The sequence below is a fragment of the Nannospalax galili genome, unplaced genomic scaffold, assembly GCF_000622305.1.
Source record: "Nannospalax galili isolate Female #2095 unplaced genomic scaffold, S.galili_v1.0 scaffold155, whole genome shotgun sequence".
NCBI lineage: Eukaryota > Metazoa > Chordata > Mammalia > Rodentia > Spalacidae > Nannospalax > Nannospalax galili.
This window is the reverse complement of record NW_008339923.1, coordinates 983009-1006559: the sequence shown is the minus strand read 5'-3', so window position 1 is coordinate 1006559 and position 23551 is coordinate 983009. Positions and strand designations below refer to the sequence as shown.

The 23551-nt window shown below is 39.5% G+C and overlaps 1 protein-coding gene across 5 annotated transcripts in view; it reads right to left on the bottom strand.

The window, feature by feature from the left end:
* Positions 1 to 11776: 11776 nt before the first annotated feature.
* The window catches only part of Smchd1 (structural maintenance of chromosomes flexible hinge domain containing 1), a 158651-nt gene continuing 146876 nt past the window's right edge, over positions 11777 to 23551 (bottom strand). The window contains exons 46-48 of one of the 5 annotated variants that reach the window (XM_029564274.1): positions 17657 to 17830; positions 17275 to 17389; positions 11777 to 13101 (exon numbers count right to left, since the gene is read on the bottom strand). In XM_029564274.1, coding sequence (XP_029420134.1) covers positions 13074 to 13101; positions 17275 to 17389; positions 17657 to 17830 — 317 coding nt within the window. In that variant the 3' untranslated portion in view covers positions 11777 to 13073. Of the gene's footprint in view, positions 13190 to 17274; positions 17390 to 17656; positions 17831 to 23551 lie in introns of all 5 variants that reach the window. The other 4 variants (XM_029564276.1, XM_008834611.1, XM_008834612.2 and 1 more) reach the window with 4 other exon arrangements.

Below are 23551 nucleotides of genomic sequence, written 5' to 3'. Positions count from 1 at the left end.
ATACACGGAGTATCTACATGGGTTATATGCATGGGATATATACACAAGATACGTGCACGGGGTATACGCATGGAATATATACATAGGATATATACATGGGATAGCAAAAAAGTGACAGTGACCAGAAGATCGCATAGTAAAAAACCAAAACGGTACAGGGTGTCACCAAAGAAGTGGAGACAAAGGCACTGAGCAGAGCTGGACGTGAGGGAAGACTAGAGTGGGGCAGAGTTGAGCTGAGTGCTTGCTTTTCCCTTTGGCTTTGCTTTAAATCAGTCACAAGATCCAGAATCTGCAGATGAGGAAACAATCAACACAATCTTGTGCATTTAATAAATGTATGTGAGGTAGTATTTGTTGTGGTGCTGTATATTGAACCAGGGCCTTGCACATGCTAGGCAAATACACCACCACTGACTCCTCCAGCCCAAATGTGTGTCTGTGTGTGTACGTGTGTATGTACATATGTAAGCATATTTATTTGAGACAGAATCTTGCTACACAGCCCATACTAGGCTTGAACTTGCAATTCTCTTGCTTCCACCACCTAAATGCTAGAATTAAAGGCATCTGCCATCATAGCTAGCTCCATGCTTTCAATAAAAGCAGCAGTTGGCTATTAGATTAGGTAAACTGAGGTACATGGCCTTTGAAGTAGCCAGGAAATGGAGGATGCAAAGCAGTCAGGTAGCTTACTGGCCTGAGAAAAGTTCACAGGACTCCCCATTATTAAACGTCACCATAAAGGGGTGGGGGAGTGTAGTGAAGTCGTGAGCACCCAGCATGCATGATGCCCTCTATTTTCTCCCTAGGAATGTGGGGGTCGGTTGGAAGGATGGGGGCTGAGGTTACCATGAGGAAAGAAGAAACTATTTTTCTTCCTTATCTAGAGACAGGTAGGGTGACCAGATGTCCTGATTTGCCCATGCCAGTCTGAGGTTGTTTTTGCTGGAGATCAGTTAGCACTGTTAATTATTTTTAGTGTTTCTTTTGATCATCAAAAGTGCATGGGTTTGGAGAAAAAATTATGTGGATATTCTAAGAGACCTGAAATAAACTGAAAGCCACACTATGTTTAACATGTCTTTGTAAAGGTTAAAACATCCCTACATGTCAGCACAAACAGTAAGGTCGGAAAGTGCTCTGGAGAGTTGAATTGTAATACCGCTGTACTCAGAGCATGGTCTCCTGTTCTATTATTGTTTATGCATTTTGGTAACTTTTGGTATTTATATAATAAAAAAGAGTGGAGAAGTCAGGTGTGGTGGTGCATGTCTGTGATCAAAGCATTTGGAAAGCTAGGGCAGGATCATGAGTTCGAGGCCAGCTTGGGCTACACAGTAAGACCCTATTTTCACACACACACACACACACACACACACACAGACTCGAGTACTTGAGATTTGTTTACTTGGTTATTCACAAAGCTAGATATTTGCATGAGCTTTCTTTGGTTCTGGTTTCTCATATTTAGTCAGATTACAAATTAATATTCAGAGACATTTCATTCTACCACACTGTCAAACTCATCCTCAGGAAATACATCCAGCCATGTGGCACTCAGGCTCTGGGCTGGCGGCGGCGCCCCCAGCAACTCAGGACACTTTGCATTACAAGAAGACTAAATCAATAAAATAATGTGCTCTATCTAGGCAGATAAAAGTCTCTAATATCTTTTGACTAATGGAAAATATGAGGTGAGATGGGCATTTCATATTCTGGCACCACTGAAGGGTCAAGGAAGAAAGTGCCCTAGTTTATTATTACATTCTTACATGTTCTCCCCCCAACTTTTCAAAATATGAAAACAAAGTATTTTATTTCTTGCATAGTCCAAGGTTATGTTCACTAAAGGGCTGTTTGGAGGCAAAGTGGTGCCAGGATTCCTGGGAGAAATAGGAAGAACATTAGAACAGAAATTTCATAACTTGGTCCAATGTGTCTCAATTCTGAAAGAACTATCCACTCTGCTACTGGGGATTCCAACTCAAAAAAGACTTTGAAAATAGATTGTTTATGAGTTGAGGTCCTCTCCCCACCCCTCACTATATAGCCCAGGGTAGTCTGGAACTCAGACTGGCCTCTAATTTACCACTCTAATTTACATCTTTCTGTCTCTGTCTCCCAAGTGCTGCTGGGATTACAGGTTTGTTCCACCACACCTTTCTTTTGAACTCACAGAGATCTGCCTGACTCTGCCTCCCGAGTGCTGGGATTAAAGGCTGCACCACCACGCGGGCTGGACTATGGCTTTTTAAGTGTAATGTTCTCATTAAAAAATGCATAAATCAGCACTTGGGAGGCGGAGGCGGGGACGGGGGCGGGGACTGGTGGATCTCTGTGAGTTTGAGGCCAGCCTTGTCTACATAATGAATCCCAGGCCAGCCAGGGCTGCAGAGTAAGACTTGGTCTCAAAATACAAAAACAGGCCGGGTGTGGTGACACACACGCCTTTAAACCCAGCACTCTGAGGCAGAAGCAGGCAAATCTCTGTGATTCCAAGGCCAGCCTGGTCTACATAGTGAGTTCTAGGCCACCTGAGGCTACAGGGAGATCCTGTCTCAAAAACAAACAGACAGCAAAAAAACCCACACACAAAAAGCATGGAAATAACCCCCCAACAACCAAAATAATAATAATAAAACAAAAGACAAATCAAACAAAATAATTTTTAAGAGTGCATAAATTTGCTGGGGTGGTGATATACGCCTTTAATCCCAGCACTCGGGAGGCAGAGGCAGGCAAACTGCTGAGTTCAAGGCCAGCCTGGTCTACAGAGTGAGTTCCAGGCAGCTGGGGCTACAGGGAGACCCTATCTCAAAAAGACCAAACAAAAAATTCAATTTCTAGGTGTCATCTCTAAAGCCAATCTCTTGTAGACAGTAAGTATATGTATGGATTGTATTGTGTTTTCTTTAAACACACACACACACAAAGTATGTAATTCTCCCTGAGTCCCCCTGGCTCCTCTTATGGTCAACATACTGACCATAAGAGAAATGAAATTTCAAAGTAGCACACACACACACACAAAGTATGTAATTCTCCCTGAGTCCCCCTGGCTCCTCCTCTTATGGTCAACATACTGACTATAAGAGAAATGAAATTTCAAAGTACCTTTAATTTGCATTTCCCTGAGGACTAAAGATGTTGAACATCTTTGTTTGAACATTTCTGTGTCATTGCCTGTGTGTGTGCATGTTTGCATGTGTGTACATGTTTTCATGTGTGGGAGTGTGAGTACATGTGTGTGCACATGCATGTAGAGCCAAGGCTGATGTTAGGAATGACATCCTCTGCTCTTGCACCTTAGTCACTGAGACAGGGTATCTCAGTCAAAACCAGAGCTCACCGATCGTGTATAGTCTTGCCAGCCAGCTTGCTCTGTGGATTTCCTATTTCCACCTTCAAAGGCTGGAATTACAGGCTGTCTACCATGCCCACCTAGCACTTTATGTGAATTCTGGGGATTGCAGTGCAGGTTTGCAGGATTGCCCTGCAAGCACTTTAAGCTCTGGGCCATCTCCCCAGCCATGGCTACTTCTGAATACAGGTTTGTTGAAGGCAATTTTCTTACTCATTTACATTTTATCCCTTTACTCAGCACAGTACACACAGTTCTTATTTAGCGACACTGATTGAATGAGGGAAAGAAGCAGATGGTATCTGACTTCTAAAGACATTTGACCAATTAGTTTTCACAGTATATAGGGTACAGGGGCATGAACAGCAACATTCAGAGTCTGCAGTGCTCACCGTTATGTAACAGAATCCAGGAAACTGACATGTAATTTGGGTGGGAATTCTGGCCTGGGGATGATACTGTGAAAACATGATGAAAATTCCAACTTCGAATCAGAAGTATGTATTACTTTTATTTATTTAAATTGATTTTTTGTGAATTTCATACTATATATTTTATTACATTTAGACCCCTCCTCTATCTACAACCCCCTTACCACCCCCATCTTATCAGTCAAACTATGTGTCCAAGTATCCTTTGGAGTGGGGCCATCCACTGGAGCCTGGTTAGCCTACCCAGAGTCACACGCTTAGAGAAGATGGACTCTCCCCCTCCCAGCAGTCATCAGTTGCCAATACAATAACTCCTCAGCTAGGGTTGGGGTTTTCTATCCACTTCCCCACATCTACCCTGGAATTTTGACTGCTTATGCTCTGTACATTGGCTAGTTTAGAGGGCTAGGGGCTAGAGAGATGGCTCAGTAGTTAAGAGCAGCAGCTGCTCTTTCAAAGGACCAGAATTTGAGTTCCAGCACCCCCATGGCGGCTAACATCCATCCATAACTCCAGTTCCAGGGGATCTGATGCCCTCTTCTGACCTCTGAGGGCATTGCATGACATGGGTGGCACCTACCTATATGCAAGCAATACACTCATACACATAAAAAACTAATAATAAAACTTTCAAAAGTTTAGTGGGGTAGTGGAGGCATGCTAGCTTATGCCTATAGCTCTAGGGCTGGGGGGGGGTGTGCTGAGGCAAAAGGGTTGCTGTGAGTTTGAAGCCAGCCTGGGCTTCATAATTACACCCTGAGTCCCCAAACGAAAAAACAAACAAAAAACCAAAATAAAAGTTTAAAGAGAGCAGGTCTATACAATAAAAACTGTTCCTCTAGGGGGTCTTCCAACTTGTCTCTCTTCCCCAGATATCTCAGAGATGAGAAGATAGAAAATGTGTTCAAAATTTCTTCCCTTAGTTCTTTCTTGGTAAATAATGTTAACTTTCTAATAATGGAGTAAAAAGGGGGGAAAAAAAACCCCAAACCAAAGAAAATAAAATGAAACAAGAGTAAAGTACAGTCCCAACACTCAACCCAGCAATCGGGAGGCAGAGGCAGGTGGATTTCTGTGAGTTCCAGGCCAGCCTGGTCTATATAGTGAGAACATATCTAGAAATAAGAAATAAAATATGTACAATAATTTAAACAGCATTGTTCCAGTCTCTTTACTTACAAAGAAAGTATGGCGCTGTCTTACACATTTAAGGTATAACCAGAAAGACACTGGTTCTCTCTTAGACTGTACTTCTATGTCCGTGTATCCAAATGCAGACGACTTCGAGTAGTATTTCATCTTCAGGATCTATAGCATACACAGGCATAAGCTATTACAATTCAGCTAAGGTGGAAATTTCATTTCAAAACACTGCTCGGTATCAACTCTAAGGAAACTCACTATAGGACAAGAGTAGCTATCGGCAAGAGTCCAAAGAAGGCTAAGTCTAGAACAAAGGTGTTCTAGGTGTATGGTGGCATACACCTATCATCCCAGCACTAGAGGGTACAGAAGGAGATGATCACAGCAAGTCTGAGGCCAGAGCCAGCCTGGTCTACATAGCTAGCTCCAGTCCAGTCAGGACTTCATAGTGAGACTCTGTTTCAGAACAAAAACAAAACAAAAAAGACAGTTCTTGGCAATGTAGTTTAGTGACTTGGCATATGTTTAATTAGTATGTGTAAGGCCCTAGGTTTAATCCCCAACAACCAAAACAAACAAAAACCCAAACAAGACAGATTAGCTTACCAATTGACTTAATCATATAATCTACAGATAAAAGTTCAATGCATCCAACTTTAAAAAAAAATTTGTTGGCTGGGTGTGGTGGTGCAGGACTTTAGTCCAGCACTTGGGAGGCAAAGGTAGGCGGATCTTTTTGAGTTCAAGGCCAGCCTGATCTACATAGTGAGTTCAGGTCAGCTGGGACTACAGGGAGACCCTGTCTCAAAAAGATAAAAAATAAATTAAAAAAAAAAGATTTGGGTCATTGCCTGTGTGTGCATGCACATGTATGTGGGTGCCCAAGGCCAGAAGAGGGTGTCAGATCCTCTGGAGCTGGAGTTCCAGGCGGTTGTGAGCTGCTCATTGTGGGTGCTGGGAACAGAACTTTGATCCTCTGAAAGAGCAGTGAGCACTCCTAAGTGCTGAGCCATCTGCCTTGCGATGTCCTGCCTCCTGAACTCATTCTTAATTTGGGGGGGAAATAGTCTTTCCTTTTGCCTTTTCTTCAGTGTTAGCAGATTCTGGCTTGCTTCTGGGCTTTCCTCTCATTTTGCTTTGTGGAGGATCCATCTTGTCCACAGATATATCTGATCACTACAGAGTTCTCCCAGAATCATTCAGCACAAGCTGCCTACGCTGTCCAGGAATAAAGTCTTTTTTTTTTTTTTGCCTTTTTGAGACAGGGTCTCCCTGTAGCCCCAGCTGGCCTGGAACTCTATGTAGACCAGGCTGGCCTTGAACTCACAGGTGCTGGGATTAAAGGCGTGCACCACCATGCCCAGCAGGAATAAAATCTTTACCAGCATTCATACCCATTTCTGTGTGAACAAATATTTCATTTCTTCCAGATATAGAACCATGATTGGAACTGATGGGCATAGGTAATTCTGTGTTTGTTTTAAAAAACTGCCAGATCATTTTCCAACTGGCTGCACCATTTTACACATGCACCAGCAAGGGTAAGAAGGTTCTCATCACTAAACATTCTTGTGAACACTTGTCTTGCTTGACTGTTCAATTATAGTCACCCAAGTGGATATGAAGTAGTATGACATTGCAATTTTAATTAGCACTTTCCTTCCTGACGACTTAATGATGTTACTAATCATTTTCAGATGCTTATTGGAAATTTGTATATCTCCTCTGAAGACATATCTATTCTTTTGTTCATTCTTAATTTTTTTTTTTTTTTTTTTTTTTTTTTTTTTTTTTTTTTTTGACAGGGTCTTCCTGTAGCCCGAGCTGGCCTGGAACTTGCCATGTAGACTAGGCTGACCTCAGTCTCACAGAAATCAGTCTGCCTCTGTCTATTGAGTGCTGGGACTAAAGGTGTGCACCACCACCTGGACTTTATTTTAAAATTTTTGAAATGTAAGGGCTCTTTATGTGATAAAAGGCCCAGGTTTGGTTCCCAGCACCCACATGGCAGCTAACAAGAGTGTAACAAGCTCCAGGGAATCAGACACCCTCTTCTGGCCTCCTTGGGCACTGCACACACGGTACACTTTACATACATGCAGGCTAAACACTCATACACATAAAATAATAAATCTTAAAAAAATATTTAAAAGATCTTTAAATTTGGAGTGGAGAGATGGCTCTGCGCTTGCTGAGGATCCAAGTTTGGTTCCCAGCACCTACATGACAGCTGAAAACCAAATGCAACTCCTGTTCCAGGAGGTCTGACATCTTCTGGCCTTTGAGGGCACTGCATGCATGGGTGTGCTTACACAAATGCAGGCAAAACACTCATACACATAAAGTAAAAATAAAATTTTAAAGTTTAGTTATATTTTTTTATTATTTTATAGTTTCTGTTCTGATAGATCTTAGACCCATTCTGAGCTAATTTTTGTTTTTTTACATGATATGAGAGAAAAAAGTCCCAACTTAATTTTGCATGTGGTTTCCCTATTTGTCAAAAAACCTGTTGTTGCCAGGGGGGTGGTGCATGCCTTTAATCCCTGCACTTGGAGGGCAGAGGTGGACAGATCTCTGTGAGATCAAGGCCAGCCTGATCTCCTTAGTGAGTTCCAGGCCATCTGTGGATACAGGGAGACCTTGTCTCATAAAGATTAAAAAACAAACAAACAAACAAATGAACAAAAAAAACAAATCAAAGCAAAAAAAAAATAACCCAACCCACACCAAACCTGTATTTCCTCACTGGCTAGTCCTTGCATGCCTGTTGCAAGGATGCATGTTTGTATTTCAACTCCCAGTTGTCTACCATTTATTTACATGCTTGTCTTTTTGATTCTAGTACCATACTTTTACTTTCATTATTATTATATTTAAAAGTATTTTATTTTTAGTCACCACCACAGCTATTTATTAAGTGTTTGCCAGGCAGTGTGCTAAAGCTTTACTTACATTGTTTCAGTTAATCCTACAACTCTGAGGTAGATATTTTCAAAATCCCCCCCCGATACCATTATAGTTAGGAAAACGTATCTTTTTTTTTTTTTTTAATGCATGTGTGTGGGTTTGTGCATGTAAGTGAAGTGCCTCCAGAAGCCAGAAGAGGGTGCCAGAAAGTGAACCTGTGACAGTTGGAAGATCAAGGACTCTTAACTGCTGTGGCTTCTCCAGTTCTGAAACCTGCAAGTATGAGGTCAATGTGTACCTGGGAATTATTTCTGTTATTCTGCTTTCCTTTTAATTTCATATGAAATGCAAAATCAGCTTGTTTACTCACACAAAGAAGCCAAGTGGACTCTAGTTAGGGATTTGGTGGAGTCTGCAAGTCTGGGAAGCACTGACATCTTAACAATGTTGACTCTTAAAACTCATGAATATAGGATATCCTTTCATTTATTTAGATCTCTAATTTCTATCAACAATGTTAATTTCCTGAGTGCTTTACACTTTTGTTGAATTTGTTTGTATTTTATTCCTTTTTATGCTATCATGAGTAGGATTGGTTAAACTCCACTCTGCATTTTTATAAATTAAAAAAAAAAATCTGTGAGATTGGAGATTGAGGCCAGACTGGTCTTCATAGTGAGTTCTAGGCTAGCTGGGGCTACAGGGAGACCCTGTCTAAAAAACAAAAACCCTCAAAATCACATGTGAGTGCACATATGCCATGGTATGTGTTGAGGTCAGAGGGCAACTTGCAAGAGTCATTTTTCTCCTCCACCATGTGGGAGCTGGGGATTGAACTCAGGCTTGGAGACAAGCAACTTTACTTGCTGAGCTATCTTGCCAGCCCCACTTTGGATTCTATAGAGCAGTTGTATAAAAATAAAATGGATTTTTGTGTATACCTTATATCCTATAACCTTGAAGAACCTATTATTACATTCAAAGTTTTTAATGGACTCTTTAAGGTTTTCTGTATGTAAAATGGCATATGAAAGCAGGGTTCTACTTCTAACCTGCATGCCTTTTCATTTTACCAGATGGCTTGGCCTCCAGTACAATGTTGGATATGGCAATCCTTGTCTCATTCCTGGCTTTATAGGTTTTTATAGAAAACCCCCTTCAGGTTGAGAAAGAGATAATTTAAATGCCAGTTAGTAATATAATGAAATGGGGATGGGGCTTACTATACATAGCCTCAGCTGGCCTTGAACTCAGAGGTCTGCTTGCCTCCTGCCCCTCCCCCCAGTACTGGGATTAAAGGCATGCACCACCATGCCAGGCAAATATTTAAAATTTTCATGTTTATGAGTATTTTGTCTCCATGTATGTACATAAGTGTACCACATGTGTATAATGCCCACAGAGGCCAGAAGAAGGTATCAGATCCCTTGGAAATAGAGTTACAGTTGTGAACTGACATGTTGGTGCTGAGAACTGAACCTGAGTCCTCTGCATGAGCACCAAATTACTCTCTTAACCACTGAGCTATTTCTGGGCTATTTTTAATACAGACCTCACCAAATAGTATATGAAGACATAGAAACAGTTCTATCAAGTCACTGAAAAACACACAGGGTATTATATGCAGGGAAAAAAGTCAAGTACTTTTAAACCATTGTGATAAATTTCAGATTACTTTATCTCACAAATAGGATAAATGATTGCCATGCTATTTTTTTCTCTAGTTACATTCTTTTGCAGTGAAAACCTAGAACTAAATCATAGGACAGAATTTAAGTTGTTCTTATGTGTTAAAAGGTAAAAAGTACCAGGCATGTTTTTCCTCCTGCAGAGCAGGCCTTAAATCCAATCAGAAAAAGTAGCTGGTTACTCCCATAGTATTGATGCCACTATTGAACACTACTGGGGTTCACAATTGGGTAGGACTGTTGATGACTTTGCTGCCCAAGCAACCTGCACAGTACTTTCTAGTACTGTGAAAGTTAGCCAGCAGGGAGGAAGCTTCCAGGTCAGTACCAACATGATTTCTCTATGTCCTGTGATCAAAATATGTAAATATGTGGGGTCTTCAGCAATATAGTCTTAGCATCAAGATCTGGAGGGCAACCAAGAGCAAATGCAAGGGAACCTATTATTTAGCTAAATGGACATGGAATCAAAATGCCTTCCATAGTTGGATCTCTATATCTACAGATGAGTGCAGCTTTCAGACCTCATCAGTAAAGCTTCTTCATGTAGTGGACAGCAGTTAATATAGAAAGTCACAACTGGCCAAAGTGCAGAGATGTCTGTGGAGTGCTCACCCATAAAAACAGAACATCTTTATCACACCCATCTCCACAAGGCTCAGGGACCATTGAAGAAGGGGATCAGAAAGACTGAGAGCCAGAGGTCAGGGAGGACTGGGGCAATACAGTGTCTTCTGGACATGACCTGCACAAACTAAGCTAGTCAACATGCCAACGTGGAGGGGGGAGGGGCTAGTGAGTCCTAGCTGAGGAGCTGTCAACAATTAATGGCTGCTGGGGGAGGAGGTTCAGTTTTCTCTAAGGGTGTGGCCCCTGATTATGTTCCAGTGGATAGTCCTATACTCATGAGTATATGGGGAGCCCAGACTGGACTTGATAGGTTATTAAAATTTTATTTTAATATATTTTACTTATTTTTATGTGTATGAGTGTATTGCCTGCATGTATGTAAGTACACCCTTGTCACGCAAAGCCCTTGGAGGTCAGAAGAGGGCGCTGGTATTCCCTGGAACTGGAGTTAGTGACAGTTGTTAGCCACCATGTAGTGTTGGGAACTGAACCCAGGTTCTCTGCAAGAGCAGCCGGTGCTCTTGACTGCTGACCCAACTCTCCAGTCCTGGGTTATTAAAATAAAAAAAAAAAAAGTTTTATTTTTATATGTATGAGTGTATTGCCTGCATGTGTGCATGTGTGTCATGCAATGCCCATGGAAGTCAGAAGAGGGCAGTGGATCCCTTGGAACCGGAGTTATGGATGGTTGTTAGCCACCATGAAGGTGTTGGGAATGGAACCTGGATTCTTTGCAAGAGCAGTCAGTGCTCTTAACCACTGAACTCTCTCTCCAGTCCTCTTAATTTTTTTAAGGATGACATGACATCAGGAGAGGAGTTAGGAGGAGGAGGAGGAAGAAGAGGTGAGTATGATCAAAACACACTTCATGCATGTGTGAAATTCTCAAATAAAAATATATTTAAAAAAATACAGTAATGGGGGCTGGAGAAATGGCTCAGTAGTTAACCGCACTAACTGTTGCTCTATCATGAAGACCAGCATTTGGATCCCAGCACCCATGTCAGGCAGATCACAAATGCCTGTAACTCTAGCTCCCAGGAATCTGACACCTACTTCTGGCCTCTATGGGCATCTATGTGAATGTGTATACACACACACACACACATGAGTATAAACTTATAAACTCATGTAGGCATAATAAATAAAAAAAAACATAAATCTTAAAAAAACAAGTGACCTATTTTGATTAAATATAGAAAAGGATAATACCTCAATATACCGACAAAAAAACCTTTAAAGAAATCCATTTAAAAAGAGGAAAAATTTAATTATTGGGAACCACCAAATTTAATAATTCGTGATGCTGGGTAATGAAACCAAGAACCTCACATATGATAGGCAGGTGCTTTAATAGTCAACAACTTGTTTGTATTTCAAAGGGGTCATAAATGCTCACCATGGAGAACTGAGTTTGAGGACTTGGATCTATTGTGAGCCACAAGAGTTCGTGCTTTTAGTAACACAGGTGTGTTGTTGATTATTTAGCCCATTAGTTGTGTTTTCAGTATCTTTGGTGTGCCATCTGCTTGCTCCAAAGGCACCATTGACATTTTTTTTTTTTTTTTTTTTTTTTTTTTTTTTTTTTTTTTTTCTTAAATGCAGTCTTTTTCACTGTGTTGCCTAAACTGATCTCAAACTCCTGGACTCAAGAAATCATCCGCCTCAGTCTCCTGAGTATTGAAACTGCAGGTGCATGTCACAATGCCTGGTAAAATTAATTTTAAAAATTTGTCTTCAGGTTGCCAAGACACAGCTCCATGTAGCTGAGACTAGCCTTAAACTTGCTATGTGGCCAAGGCTGGTCTTGGACTCTTGGTCCTCTGGCCTCTAACTCCAAAGTAGTAGGATTACAGGAGTGCCACTCTCCATCCTTCCTCCTAATTCCTTTATTGCTGTTTTGTTTCTTTCTTCAACAAGGCAGTTATGGGTTCCAATTACAAAGATTGTCATGTCATAACAGTTCTTACTAAGCTAACTTTTACAGAGCTTTAAATTCTAATAAAGAAAACAACTTATTTGTTTGGGAGAGGAGAAATGATTCTGTTTATTAACCTTGCTGCATTATCAGAAAGGATTAAAAACACACATTTCCTGAGAAGGAAAACTGTACCCAGAGTATTCCTTACAAAACAGCTTCACAGACTGATAGTCTTAGACTCACACAAAGACACATATACTGGCACATGTTAGCTTGAGTTAACACACAATTTAAATGTTTATACAACAATTTCCTAACAAAATCTTATTGCATTCTTGTGAGTCTATGGTTTCTTTACCCTCTTAAAAATAGCAGTAAAAAATTAGAAAATAATGTAAATGTAGAATTAAAGCTGCAACTACAGCTCTTGTATTAATAAAGTCAGACAATACTTATCAAAGTTGCTGCTATCTATCTTATTTATACACAGGGTACAATCTTTATGCTACATGTCACTCAATTTCCTCTGCCATGTATTTTTAACATTTAAAGTCCCAGACACCTGTGCTTTTCCCATTTTTATTCAGAATTCTTTATTGACTTTCCTCACATATTTACAATTAAATATCTAGTCTCTAGAAACTTCCTTACACAAAAGACAAAAAGTATTTGGTTAAATAAATTCACACAAAAGTAATAAAAAAGGTTTTCAAAAAACAGTTCTAATATATTCATGATTATACTGAGAAACTTTACTTTCTTCAGGGTCAATAAATGCTATGTGCCAGTTTCACTGTTGCTGCTACAAGAGTTACTTTTTTTTCCTGACACGTCTGCAAGGTAACAATCAAAAGACATGACGACCGTAATACTTCCAGTGAATCTATATTGTCCACTGAGATTCTGAAAATTGAATAGTTGCTTCCAGGCCCATCAGCAGAGACAGGACACTCTTGACAGGACTCTTGTACTATCCTTGGAAGTACTCAGTTTGGCAAGTCACCTTTTGGTCTTCTGAAAGAGAGGCAAAAGCAAGGCATTCTTAGTAAGCTCAGGGGCTCCAGGCTCCATCTCCTTTCACACATCTGTTTTAGTTATAATCCTGGTTGGAGTAGAAACAGAAAAAAAAACATGTTTTATATAGCAGTGATTTCCTTTCCTAAATTCTCTTATCATATTTGGATGTTTAAATAGCCTATGGAACTATGTTCTACTAACTGTAATCCTAGTACAAACAGATTTAATACAATTCTTACTTGGCCTGTGTAGTATATGTGAGGCTCTGACTTTGATACCTAGCATCTGGATTATGTACTGATTACTCATTAATGTAGTGATACAGATAGTAAATGCTTGCTATTTGTATATTTTTATTCAGGTATATCTAAATACCAAAATTTCTGATGAAAGTACACTAATCTGCTACCTCTAAACTGAAGAAAGACATTTTTTGAGAAACATTATTTTTATAAAAAGAAAAATCAATTAGAAAACCAAGATGTATACTGAATAAAATCCTGTATTGCTAAGCATAGAGTGAGATGCCCATTGTAGCTAGGCGTCCCAGTGCTCAGGAGGCAGAGGTAGGAGGATCACTGTGAGATTCAGGCCAGCCAGGTCTACATAGCAAGGGCCAAGTCAGCTAGGGCTACAGGAAGACTCTGTCTCAAAAAGCTCAAACAACAGAAACAAAAACAACAAAAAAAAGATCCCCACTGTTTCACACTATCCTTCAAATCCAGATATACTTTATAATGTCAAGATTTAATTACAGTTCTTTAATGTTTAATAAAATGGCATTTCCTATAACTAATTATATCTTGGAGTTAATGAAACATGGCATGTAATTTCTCTTAAGAAGAATGTATTTTATATATAAATAAAAATTACAAATAGACATGGATACATACTTATTATTATTATTTCTTTTCCTATTAAAATTTGTTCTTGGGGCTGGAGAGACCTTCAGCAGTTAAGTGCACTGGCTGCTCTTGCAGAGGACCTGGGTTTGAATTCCAGCATCCACATGATGGCTAACAACCATCCATAACTCCAGTTTCAGGGAATCTGATGCCCTCTTCTGACCTCCATGGGCACTGTACACATATAGTGCATGTACTTACATGCAGGCAATACTCATACACATAACATAAAAATAAATAAAAAATATATAATTTATTCTTAATCTTATTTAAGAATTCTCCCTATTTCAATACTGTTAAGATACTTGGGCTGGCAAGATGGCTCAGAGGGTACAGGCACTTCCTGCCAAGCCTGTTCTTGCTCTCCAAGACCCACATGGTAGAGACAGGCACTCCTGCAAGTTGTTTTCTGACTTCCACAAGCACTCCATGGCAAGTATGTACATGCATAAATACTAAAGGAAATGTCATTAAGTTTTTAATATTTTATTTATTAACTTTATTTTATATGTATGAGCATATTGCCTGTATGTGCATAAGTGCACCTCTGTCATGAAATTATCATGGAGGTCAGAAGAGTGCGCCAAATCCCCTGAAACTGGTTACTGACAGTTGTTACCTGCCATGTGGGTGCTGGGATTCAAATCTGGGTCCTCTACAAGAACAGTCAGTGCTCTTAACTGCTGAACCATCTCTCCAGCCCCTGAAATGTCACTTAAAAAAAGATATGTTCAAATGCTCTGACAGTCTGAGTAAGAAAAATGTCAGGGCAAGATCTGTGGGGGATAGGCTGAGATGGGAGAGGAAAAAAAAAAAATCACTAGTCATTTAAACAAAATTTCCTTACATCTTTGCTTAAGAAAGACACACAGGACATGATAAAATTCTCTCTCTCTTTTTTTGTATTTCTTCTGCTGTTGTAGAAACAGAACCGTCCCCACTGATTGTCTTCTCTGAGTGGGATTTATTTATAATCGAGGCAGAGCAGAGCAAAGCCAGTGAGGCTTGCAGGCTTTGCATTCACTATGGGCAGAACCAATTACCAACTGCTGGCTCCTAGACGCCACACCAGACATGGCTCTTCACTGTTCACAGCAGCTGCACCAAAGGCATTACCATCATTCTCTAACCGATGAGAGTGAACTCAGATCAAATCAACCATGAGCAACTTAAAAATAACTAATGTGGGGCTGGAGAGATGGCTCAGCAGTTAAGAGCACTGACTGTTCTTACAGAGGACCTAGGTTTGATTCCCAGTACCCACATGGCAGCTACAAACTATCTTTAACTCCAGTTCCAGGGGAATCCGACACCCTCTTCTGACCTCTGCAGCACTGCATAACATGGGTGCACTCACATACATGCAGGCAATACACTCATACACATAAAATAAAAATAATAAATAAAATACTTATTTTATTTATTATGAGTATCCAGTCTACAAAGAGGAGGGTCAACACAGAGGAAACATTTCCTCCATGCTTCCAAGTGAAGCCAGCCATGGTCAAGTAGGACCTTTGACTTATCTTCACATAGATGGAACTGGTAAAGGAAAGAAGCCAGGGGCTCCTCCTGGGCCCATGTGACCCCTGAGGAACAGATCCTCAAATGAACTTCAGAGTAAAAATAAAATGGTTTATCGGAGCCAACTGAATGGTCTTAAAACACCCAAAAGGAAAGTATAACTAAAGATTAAAAGAGTCAATATAACTCTTTAAGAGTCTATATACATAGCTAAAGGCTACATAACAAGAAACAATGCTAGACAAGCAATACCTTCCTTTGAATTTTTGGCCAGGGTGGCCCAAGAGACTCCCAGACAGTAATCCAACACAGAACTGGGAAAATGAACAACAGACCCCAATCTTATCTAAAGCAATATTGACAACTGATTGCTGCTAGATGAGGAACAGCTGATCTTCCTAAAACAAAAATCTCTAGATAGGCTGACTAGATTCGGCAGATGGACAACCACTGGAGAATGGCTGGGGGTGCTGACAACACAGTGGACAGCAGCAGAGATTACAGAGGGTGACTATGGGATGGTACCATTTAGGAAGTGGGTACATAGATGAATAAGATTGTTTTGGGATGTTCTGTATGAAATACACAAAAAAAAAAACCCAACAAATAAAAAATGAGTTATATTTGAAGAAGCAGCATAAAAATTTGCTCCATGTTAATTAGTAGAGGTGAAACATACTACCATTGAAATCTACCCAATGATTTTATATCCATGCTCGGGTGGATCTCAGATAGTAACCGACTGTGACTAGTAATAATCAGATACACAGTGATTAGAAACACATATGCAAACGTGTTAGTAGCATTAAAAATGAGTTTTTAGGGGGCCAGGCGTGGTGGTCACTGCCTTTAATCCCAGCACTCAGGAGGCAGAGGCAGGTGGATCTCTGTGAGTTCAAGGCCAGCCTGGTCTACATAGTGAGTTCAAGGACAGCTGGGGCTACATGGAGACCCTGTCTCAAAAAGACCAAATAAATAAATAAATAAGTAAGTAAGTAAGTAAGTAAGTAAAAAAAAGAGTTTTTCTGTATGAAACAGTATGCTTTAAAATGAAATGGAGATCTTTTCTAAAGGTTAAAACCTCATTCAGTTTTATGTCTTATAGGATTTGTATTGAGCTCAATATTGTACAACTGTATTAATTCAACTGTGAACCTAAAAATTTACAGCCAATACTAAAAGAGATGCATCTTTGCTCTGGAAATTGTTATTGAATTGTTAATGCTGTAATGAAATGCTTCTTCTAATCATGTGTTATTAAATAAATAATTAAAAAAAATAAATAAGGGGCTGGAGAGATGGCTCAGCAGTTAAGAGCACTGACTGCTCTTGCAGAGAACCTGAGTTTGATTCCCAGCACCCAAATGGTGGCTACAAATTGTCCTTAACTCCAGTTCCAGGGGAATCCAATCCAAAGCCCTCTTCTGACTTCCCCAGCACTGCATGACATGGGTGCACTCACATACACGCAGGCAATACACTCAAACACATAAAAGTAAGAAAATATTAAAAATAATGTTATTTTTAAATGATTACGCATTATTTTGCAAATTGGTGGAAGCAGAACGCTGTGTACCGAAAGTTAAGCCAAACAACATAAAAGCAACTTCACTCTTTAGCGGACTGTTAATAACATGAAAACAATTAACATTTACAACAGTAAAAAAAAAAATCATTAAAAAAATCTATGTCTTCTCCTGGGGCTGATAAAGGAATAATGATGGGGTCATAACACGCCCACCTATTTTGTCTTGTAGATTCTCTTCTCATTCTTTTAGAAGGAACTGGACATTCTGTGAGCTCAACCTTTGGTGAATGACGCAATGAGTCATTACACTTCCGTGTAGGAGTCATACCTGTGAAGACGGAAAATGTAAAAAAGTTGGACTAGAATATGAAAAGTAAATACAGATATACATTAACTTAAAGGAATTTTAAAATAATACTGAGAAGTTCTCTTACTGCTCCTGGTAAGAGAATAGTTTTAATCATTTATCAAACAATCTGGAGGTTAAGAGGCCAATTCAAGTTCCAAATCGCTTGCATTCTTTCTTTTTATAGTATTCTTCTCTCTCACTAGCATTTATTTCCAAACAAAAAGTTAAGAGAAAGTAAATATATACCAAGTTTTTGCTCTATTAGTTTTAGACTCTTTTCTTGTTCATCAAGTTCCTGCTTTTTCTTCTTCATATCAGGCGTGTGAAGGTATTGTAACTGACCGTTAAGATCCTCATTCACAGAGCCCAGCTTGCACACAGCAGTGCGATACTGCTGAAGAAGATCTGCAAAGGACACATCTGAATAGATTACTAGTATCACATTAAATCCACATTCTAGAAAAAAGAATTAGCATTACTGGGTAACCTATGGGAACTACTTTAAAAAAAATTTTTTTTTAATTTATTATTTTTATGTGTATGTGTGTATTGCCTGCATGTAGGTAAGTGCACCCACGTTGTGCAATGCCTGTGGAGAACAGACGAGGCTGCTGGATCCCCTGGAACTGGAGTTAGGACAGTTGTTAGCTACCATGTGGGTGCCGGAATTCGAACCCGGGTCTTCTGCAAGAACAACTAGTGTTCTTAACCGCTGAGCCATCTCTCCAGTCCCAAAGGGAATGGAAATACTTTTAAAAGTCATGAAACATTCAATGTAAACAAATAAATTAACCGAGACAACATTACATAGTTACATTTTAATTATTTTGATTGCTTGACTTAATTTCTGTGTCAGAAGTTTCAACATCCCCCCAACCCCACTTTAATTGTTCCACCATGCTGGGTATAGAACCCAGGGCCTTATACAAATTAGGCAAGTGCCAGGTCACTGACTGAGTTGCATCCCCAGACACCAAGAGTTTTCTATATGAAAGTGCTTGATCAATTGCATTACCCTGAATATTTACATCCTGTGTGATACAGAGTATTCAATATAATTCCCCATAGACAAAGGGAGAGGAGAACAAGTGGGAGTAGATAAAGCATTAAATATTGTACTGCTAAAAAATTCACTATTCCCCAAATGAAAACAAGTGTAACTGAAGCAATGTAGATGGAATTTGGCAATGCTGCAGATCATTAAGTACTAGTTTTGTACTGAAGAAGAGAGTATGGGAAGTGAACAAACCTCTGTTTTCAACAGGTATGTTATATTTGATACATAATTCTTCTAAAAATAACTTGGTAAAACATGTAACTTTCAAAAAACTTTGTGTTACTTTGCATAAACATATTATTCAGGCTCAAGATTATTGTCTGTCTGCTTGATTTACTAGACACTAAATATTAAATAGAGTGACCATATTCTAGTTGCAGTGTGAGTAAATTACCCTTCCGTGGGCCAAAATTGCCCAGTTTGAGGTGGTTACATTTTTTTTTTAATTTTTAAAAATATTTTATCTATTATTTTTTATTTTATGTGTATGAGTGTATTGCCAGCATGCATGTAACTGCACCGCGTCGTGCAACATCTGTGGAGGTCAGAAGAGGGTGTCAGATTCCCTGGAACTGGAGTTAGGATGATTGTCAGCCACCATGTGGGTACTGGAGTTTGAACCTAGGTCCTCTGCAAGAGCAGTCAGTACCCTCAACCTCTGAACCATCTCTCCAGCCCCCAAGTCGTTATATTTTAAGTGGTTATATAACTCCCTCCACATACTCTTAATATTATAACCTGTACCTGCAAAAGCCTAAGTACACTACTATGTAGTACTGGCTTTTAAAAACTCTCAAATGTCAGTCACACCTGTTGGCAAATGACTGAAATCCTGACATTCATGAGGAGGCAGAGAGAATCATAAGATCAATGCCAGCCTGAGCTACCTAGTGAGATTGTCTCAAAAAAGAAAAATCTAAAGCGAACTCTAAAAGGTCACATGAAAACAATCAATATTCATGTAACTAGACTTAAGAACACCTGAACATTTAACAAATACATGCAGGAGCTTAAATATAAGATCAGAAATCCTTTGTTAATAGTACAGCACACCTCAAACATAGATATCAGGCTCAAAAAGTATTACAAAAACAACTCCCCAACATTCTGGGAAGCTCTACATTCAGAGCAGAGAAACGCATGTGCATATGGATTTTGTGAGTACAGGCCGAGTATCCTTTAACTAAAATGCTTACAAACAGAAATGCTTCAGATTCTGGAGTATTTATATAGACCCTATAGTTTGATTAGCGATCCTCTATATATATTCATATGTTAGATCCATGGAGGTCAGAAGAAAATATCAGATCCCCTGGAACTGGAGTTATAGTTGGTTGTTAGCCGCTGGCAATCGAACCCAGATCCTCTGCAAGAGCAGCGAGTGCTCTTAATCACTGAGCCATCTCTCCAGACCCTCTCAGGATCATAATTGAAGGAGCTTGTTTCCTTCCACCAAGGACACCACACCACACCACAACACCACAAAAAAACCAGAACAAAACAAAGAATAAGGAAATGAAACTTCATGATATTTATGAGTTTTTCCAAACTCAAAAGAATTTTTCCAAAGGCAACAAAAATTAAAAAAACACAGCTACTCACAAATGATTTTACGGTTTTTCTGAAAAGTTCAATTACTGTAATAGGGCACCTTCTTGACCATAGCTACACCATGTTAAAATTTAGACTGACTCTAGTCTCTGAAATTATCAGGCAGTTGGCCCAGGATATGGGAACACATTTGTAAGCTGGACCCTGGTCTTGGGAACAGGTCAGAGTGTCCTAGAGTGCTCCTGTTAACTGCTGATTTATGGCTTCTGTAGGTTGTGCTTGGCTTGCTTCTGCAAAATAGTACTTGTTGCTTAATAGAACAGAAATTATTTAGGGGACTCTCCACCTGCATGCTTGGGAACCTAAACTTTCCACTCGTGGCTATAGTTTCTCTGTACATAAAGTATCCCACAACATTTAGAGGTTCCTAAGACACAATTGCTATATACCCCCCGCCCCCCGGGTAAAGACAAAGTAGAATAACAGATTGATGATGTCAGTTTATGAAAGAGAAGGAAGCTAGTTCTGTGCAGGTGGGGGGTTTGGATGGAAAATTGTATTTACTTATGTATTTGCTTGATAATGTTTGCTCAAGCTTAATGCTCGATGATTGGCTTCTGTATTCTATTTGGTTGCCTAGCAATATGATCAATATAAAAAGAGCCAGAGTACTTAGGCTTGGTGCTGCACTCGGACCCTCTAGGAAGAGTGTAGCCCAGCTGTGTACCCAGCTGTAATAAATCTTTCTTTCTCCAGACTCACCTGTCTGTTTGGGGCATTTGTGGATTCCAGACTATAATATTACCAATGAAACTTTATGTGCTACAAACAGCAAAACATTTTTTCAAAACACTACTAAAAATAACAGAAATGGATTGAAAGTTAAAAAAAAAAAAATGATGGAGGACTGGAGAAATGCTTCAATGACTAAGAGCAATGACTGCTCTTGTAAAGGATCTGGGTTTGATTCCCAGTACCCACATTGTGACTGACAACTGTCCATAGCTCCAATTCAAGGGGATCTGACCTTCTGGCCTCCACAGCATTGCATACATTGTGCACTTACATACATGTAGGCAAAATATACACATAAATTGAAAAAAATAGAAAGATTGAAAGCATACCCAAAAGGCTGTACTGATTAAATGTTCACCAACCCAAATGTACAAACAAAAACAATTCTCAGATTGAGAGATTTAAGCATTTAAAGGACTAGGGAAAGAGAATGTTTAATTCACTTGCAATTGCAATCTACATGATTTTAAAAACGTGTGTGTGCGTATGTTGAGACAGGTTCTCACTATGTAGCCCCAGCTGGCTGGGAACTCGCTTATGTAGACCATTCCAGGCTGGCCTTGAACTCAGTCTGCCAGCCTCTTCCCCTCCCGAGTGCTGGGATTAAAGGCGTGTACCACCTAAAACTTTTAAAAAAGATTTTATTTTTATTTATGCTTATGTGCCTCTGTGTGAGTAGGCACACAGGTATCTAGGTGCTAGAGGAAGCCAGAAGAGGATGTTGGGTCCCCTGAAGCTGGAGTTACAGGTGGTTATGAACCACATGACCAGGGTGTTAAGAAACAAACTCTGGTGTTCTAGAAGAGCAGCAAGTGTTCTTAACCACTGAGCCATCTCTTCAGTCCCTTGATTTAAAAACCTTTACTGGCAAAAAACTCATAAGCACTTATTACTATGAAAAAATTATATAGATAAAATATCTCTGTTCTGATTTGCTTCGAAATAAACAGGAGGGGGGCACATTGTGAGAGGATGGTGTAAATGAATTAATACTGCCTATGTTGACAACTGAGCACTGGGTAGAGATCACTGTATTATCTTATTTCCATAACAAAACATCCTTTTCATGAAAGCCACAACATTTAGATCATCTTTGTTACTTATAAAAATACTGGGAATGAGGTAAGTGTGGTACTGTACGCTAGTGGTCAGTGATTTAGGAGGCAGAGACAGGATGACCACGTGACTGAAATCACTTTTAAAAATAAATAGGGCTGGTCAGATGGTTCAGTGGGCAAAGGCTTGTTGTGTAAGCCTTGTGACTGGAGTTTGCTCCCCAGAACCAACACAAAGATAGAAAGAAAGGATCTACTGAACAAAGCTGTGCTCTGACCTCTACATGAGCGTCGTGACATGTGTACACTCTCTCTCTCTCTCTCTCTCTCTCTCTCTCACACACACACACACACACACACACACACACACAAATGAACGAACAAACAAAACTAACAGCTTTTGAACTAGGGATATAGATCAGAAATAGGGAATTTGCATAGCACACATGAGGCTCTGGGTTTGATCCCCAGCACTGAACAGACAGACAGACATTTTATTGGAGCAATAATAGACTATGATAATTGAAGTTTAATATCTGAACTAATAAATTAAGGAAGGTACAGTAAAACACAAATGATGTCTAACCTGGCTGGCCATATACTACTTTGGAATATATGAACATAACAAAAATGTCAGTAATCTTGACACTGTGATTATAAATGTGCTAGTTATATCAAAATGCTTTTCCTGTCTCCTCAGAAAATGAACAGAAAAGCTATTAATAGCTTTTCTTTTTTATTCACATTCTGGCTTCTTCCATGTCTTTATTTTCTTTGCATTTAAAACCTATTTCTAATTATCAAAACTCTACAGAAAATGTGGGATAATATGGACAGAATAAAGGTCTCCCATCTTCTTTATTTTTGAGACAGGGTCTCACTATATATCTCTAGCAGGCATTGAACTCACAGGCATCCACCAGCCACTTGCCTGTCTTGCTGGGATTGAAGGTGTGAACCACCTCATCCAGCTTCCTTCACTTTTTATTTTACAGGTTTGGAAGTTTAATTTTTCCTCTTCTTATTCAGACTCAAATTTAACATGTGCCATTTTTTTTTCCTTTCCTCCTTTCCTTTCTTTTCCCCTCCCCTTCTTCCCCTTCCCCTCCCCTCTGCTCCCTTCCCTTCCTTTTCTTTCTGAAATGGGGACTTGGTATCTTCCAGCCTCAGCCTCCCCTAAGTGTTGAAATTACTTACAGGTGGGCACTATCACACCTGACAGTTGTGCTGTGGATTTTCGGTGATGGGATCAAATCTACATCCTTGTGTATGCTAGCAAACATTTTACAGCTGAGCTATATCCCCTGCAATATTTCTATTCATTTCCATGTAACCTTGTCAAAGACTTCTACACTTCTAATGTTTGCACGAAAATGGCTATCATATTCATCTGAATAAATAATGTCTTATCTGTATTTAGAACTGCTTATTTAGGTTTCTGACTGTCTCAGTTTCCCTTGTTTTTCTCTTAGCTACTTCCAATCATCTTCGGATTTGCAATCCCTGCCCTGGCCCCCAATTCCTTCTAAAACATTCCTGGTTGGCTTCAAGTACTCTTGGGTTAGGTGCTATTGTTTTATACTCAAATAGACTTTATAGCACATCAGTAATTAAATGGTCTGATGTGATTTAAGCTTTTACTTTATGTGAAAATGAAACTTTGAAAATATTTAAAAGAACAAG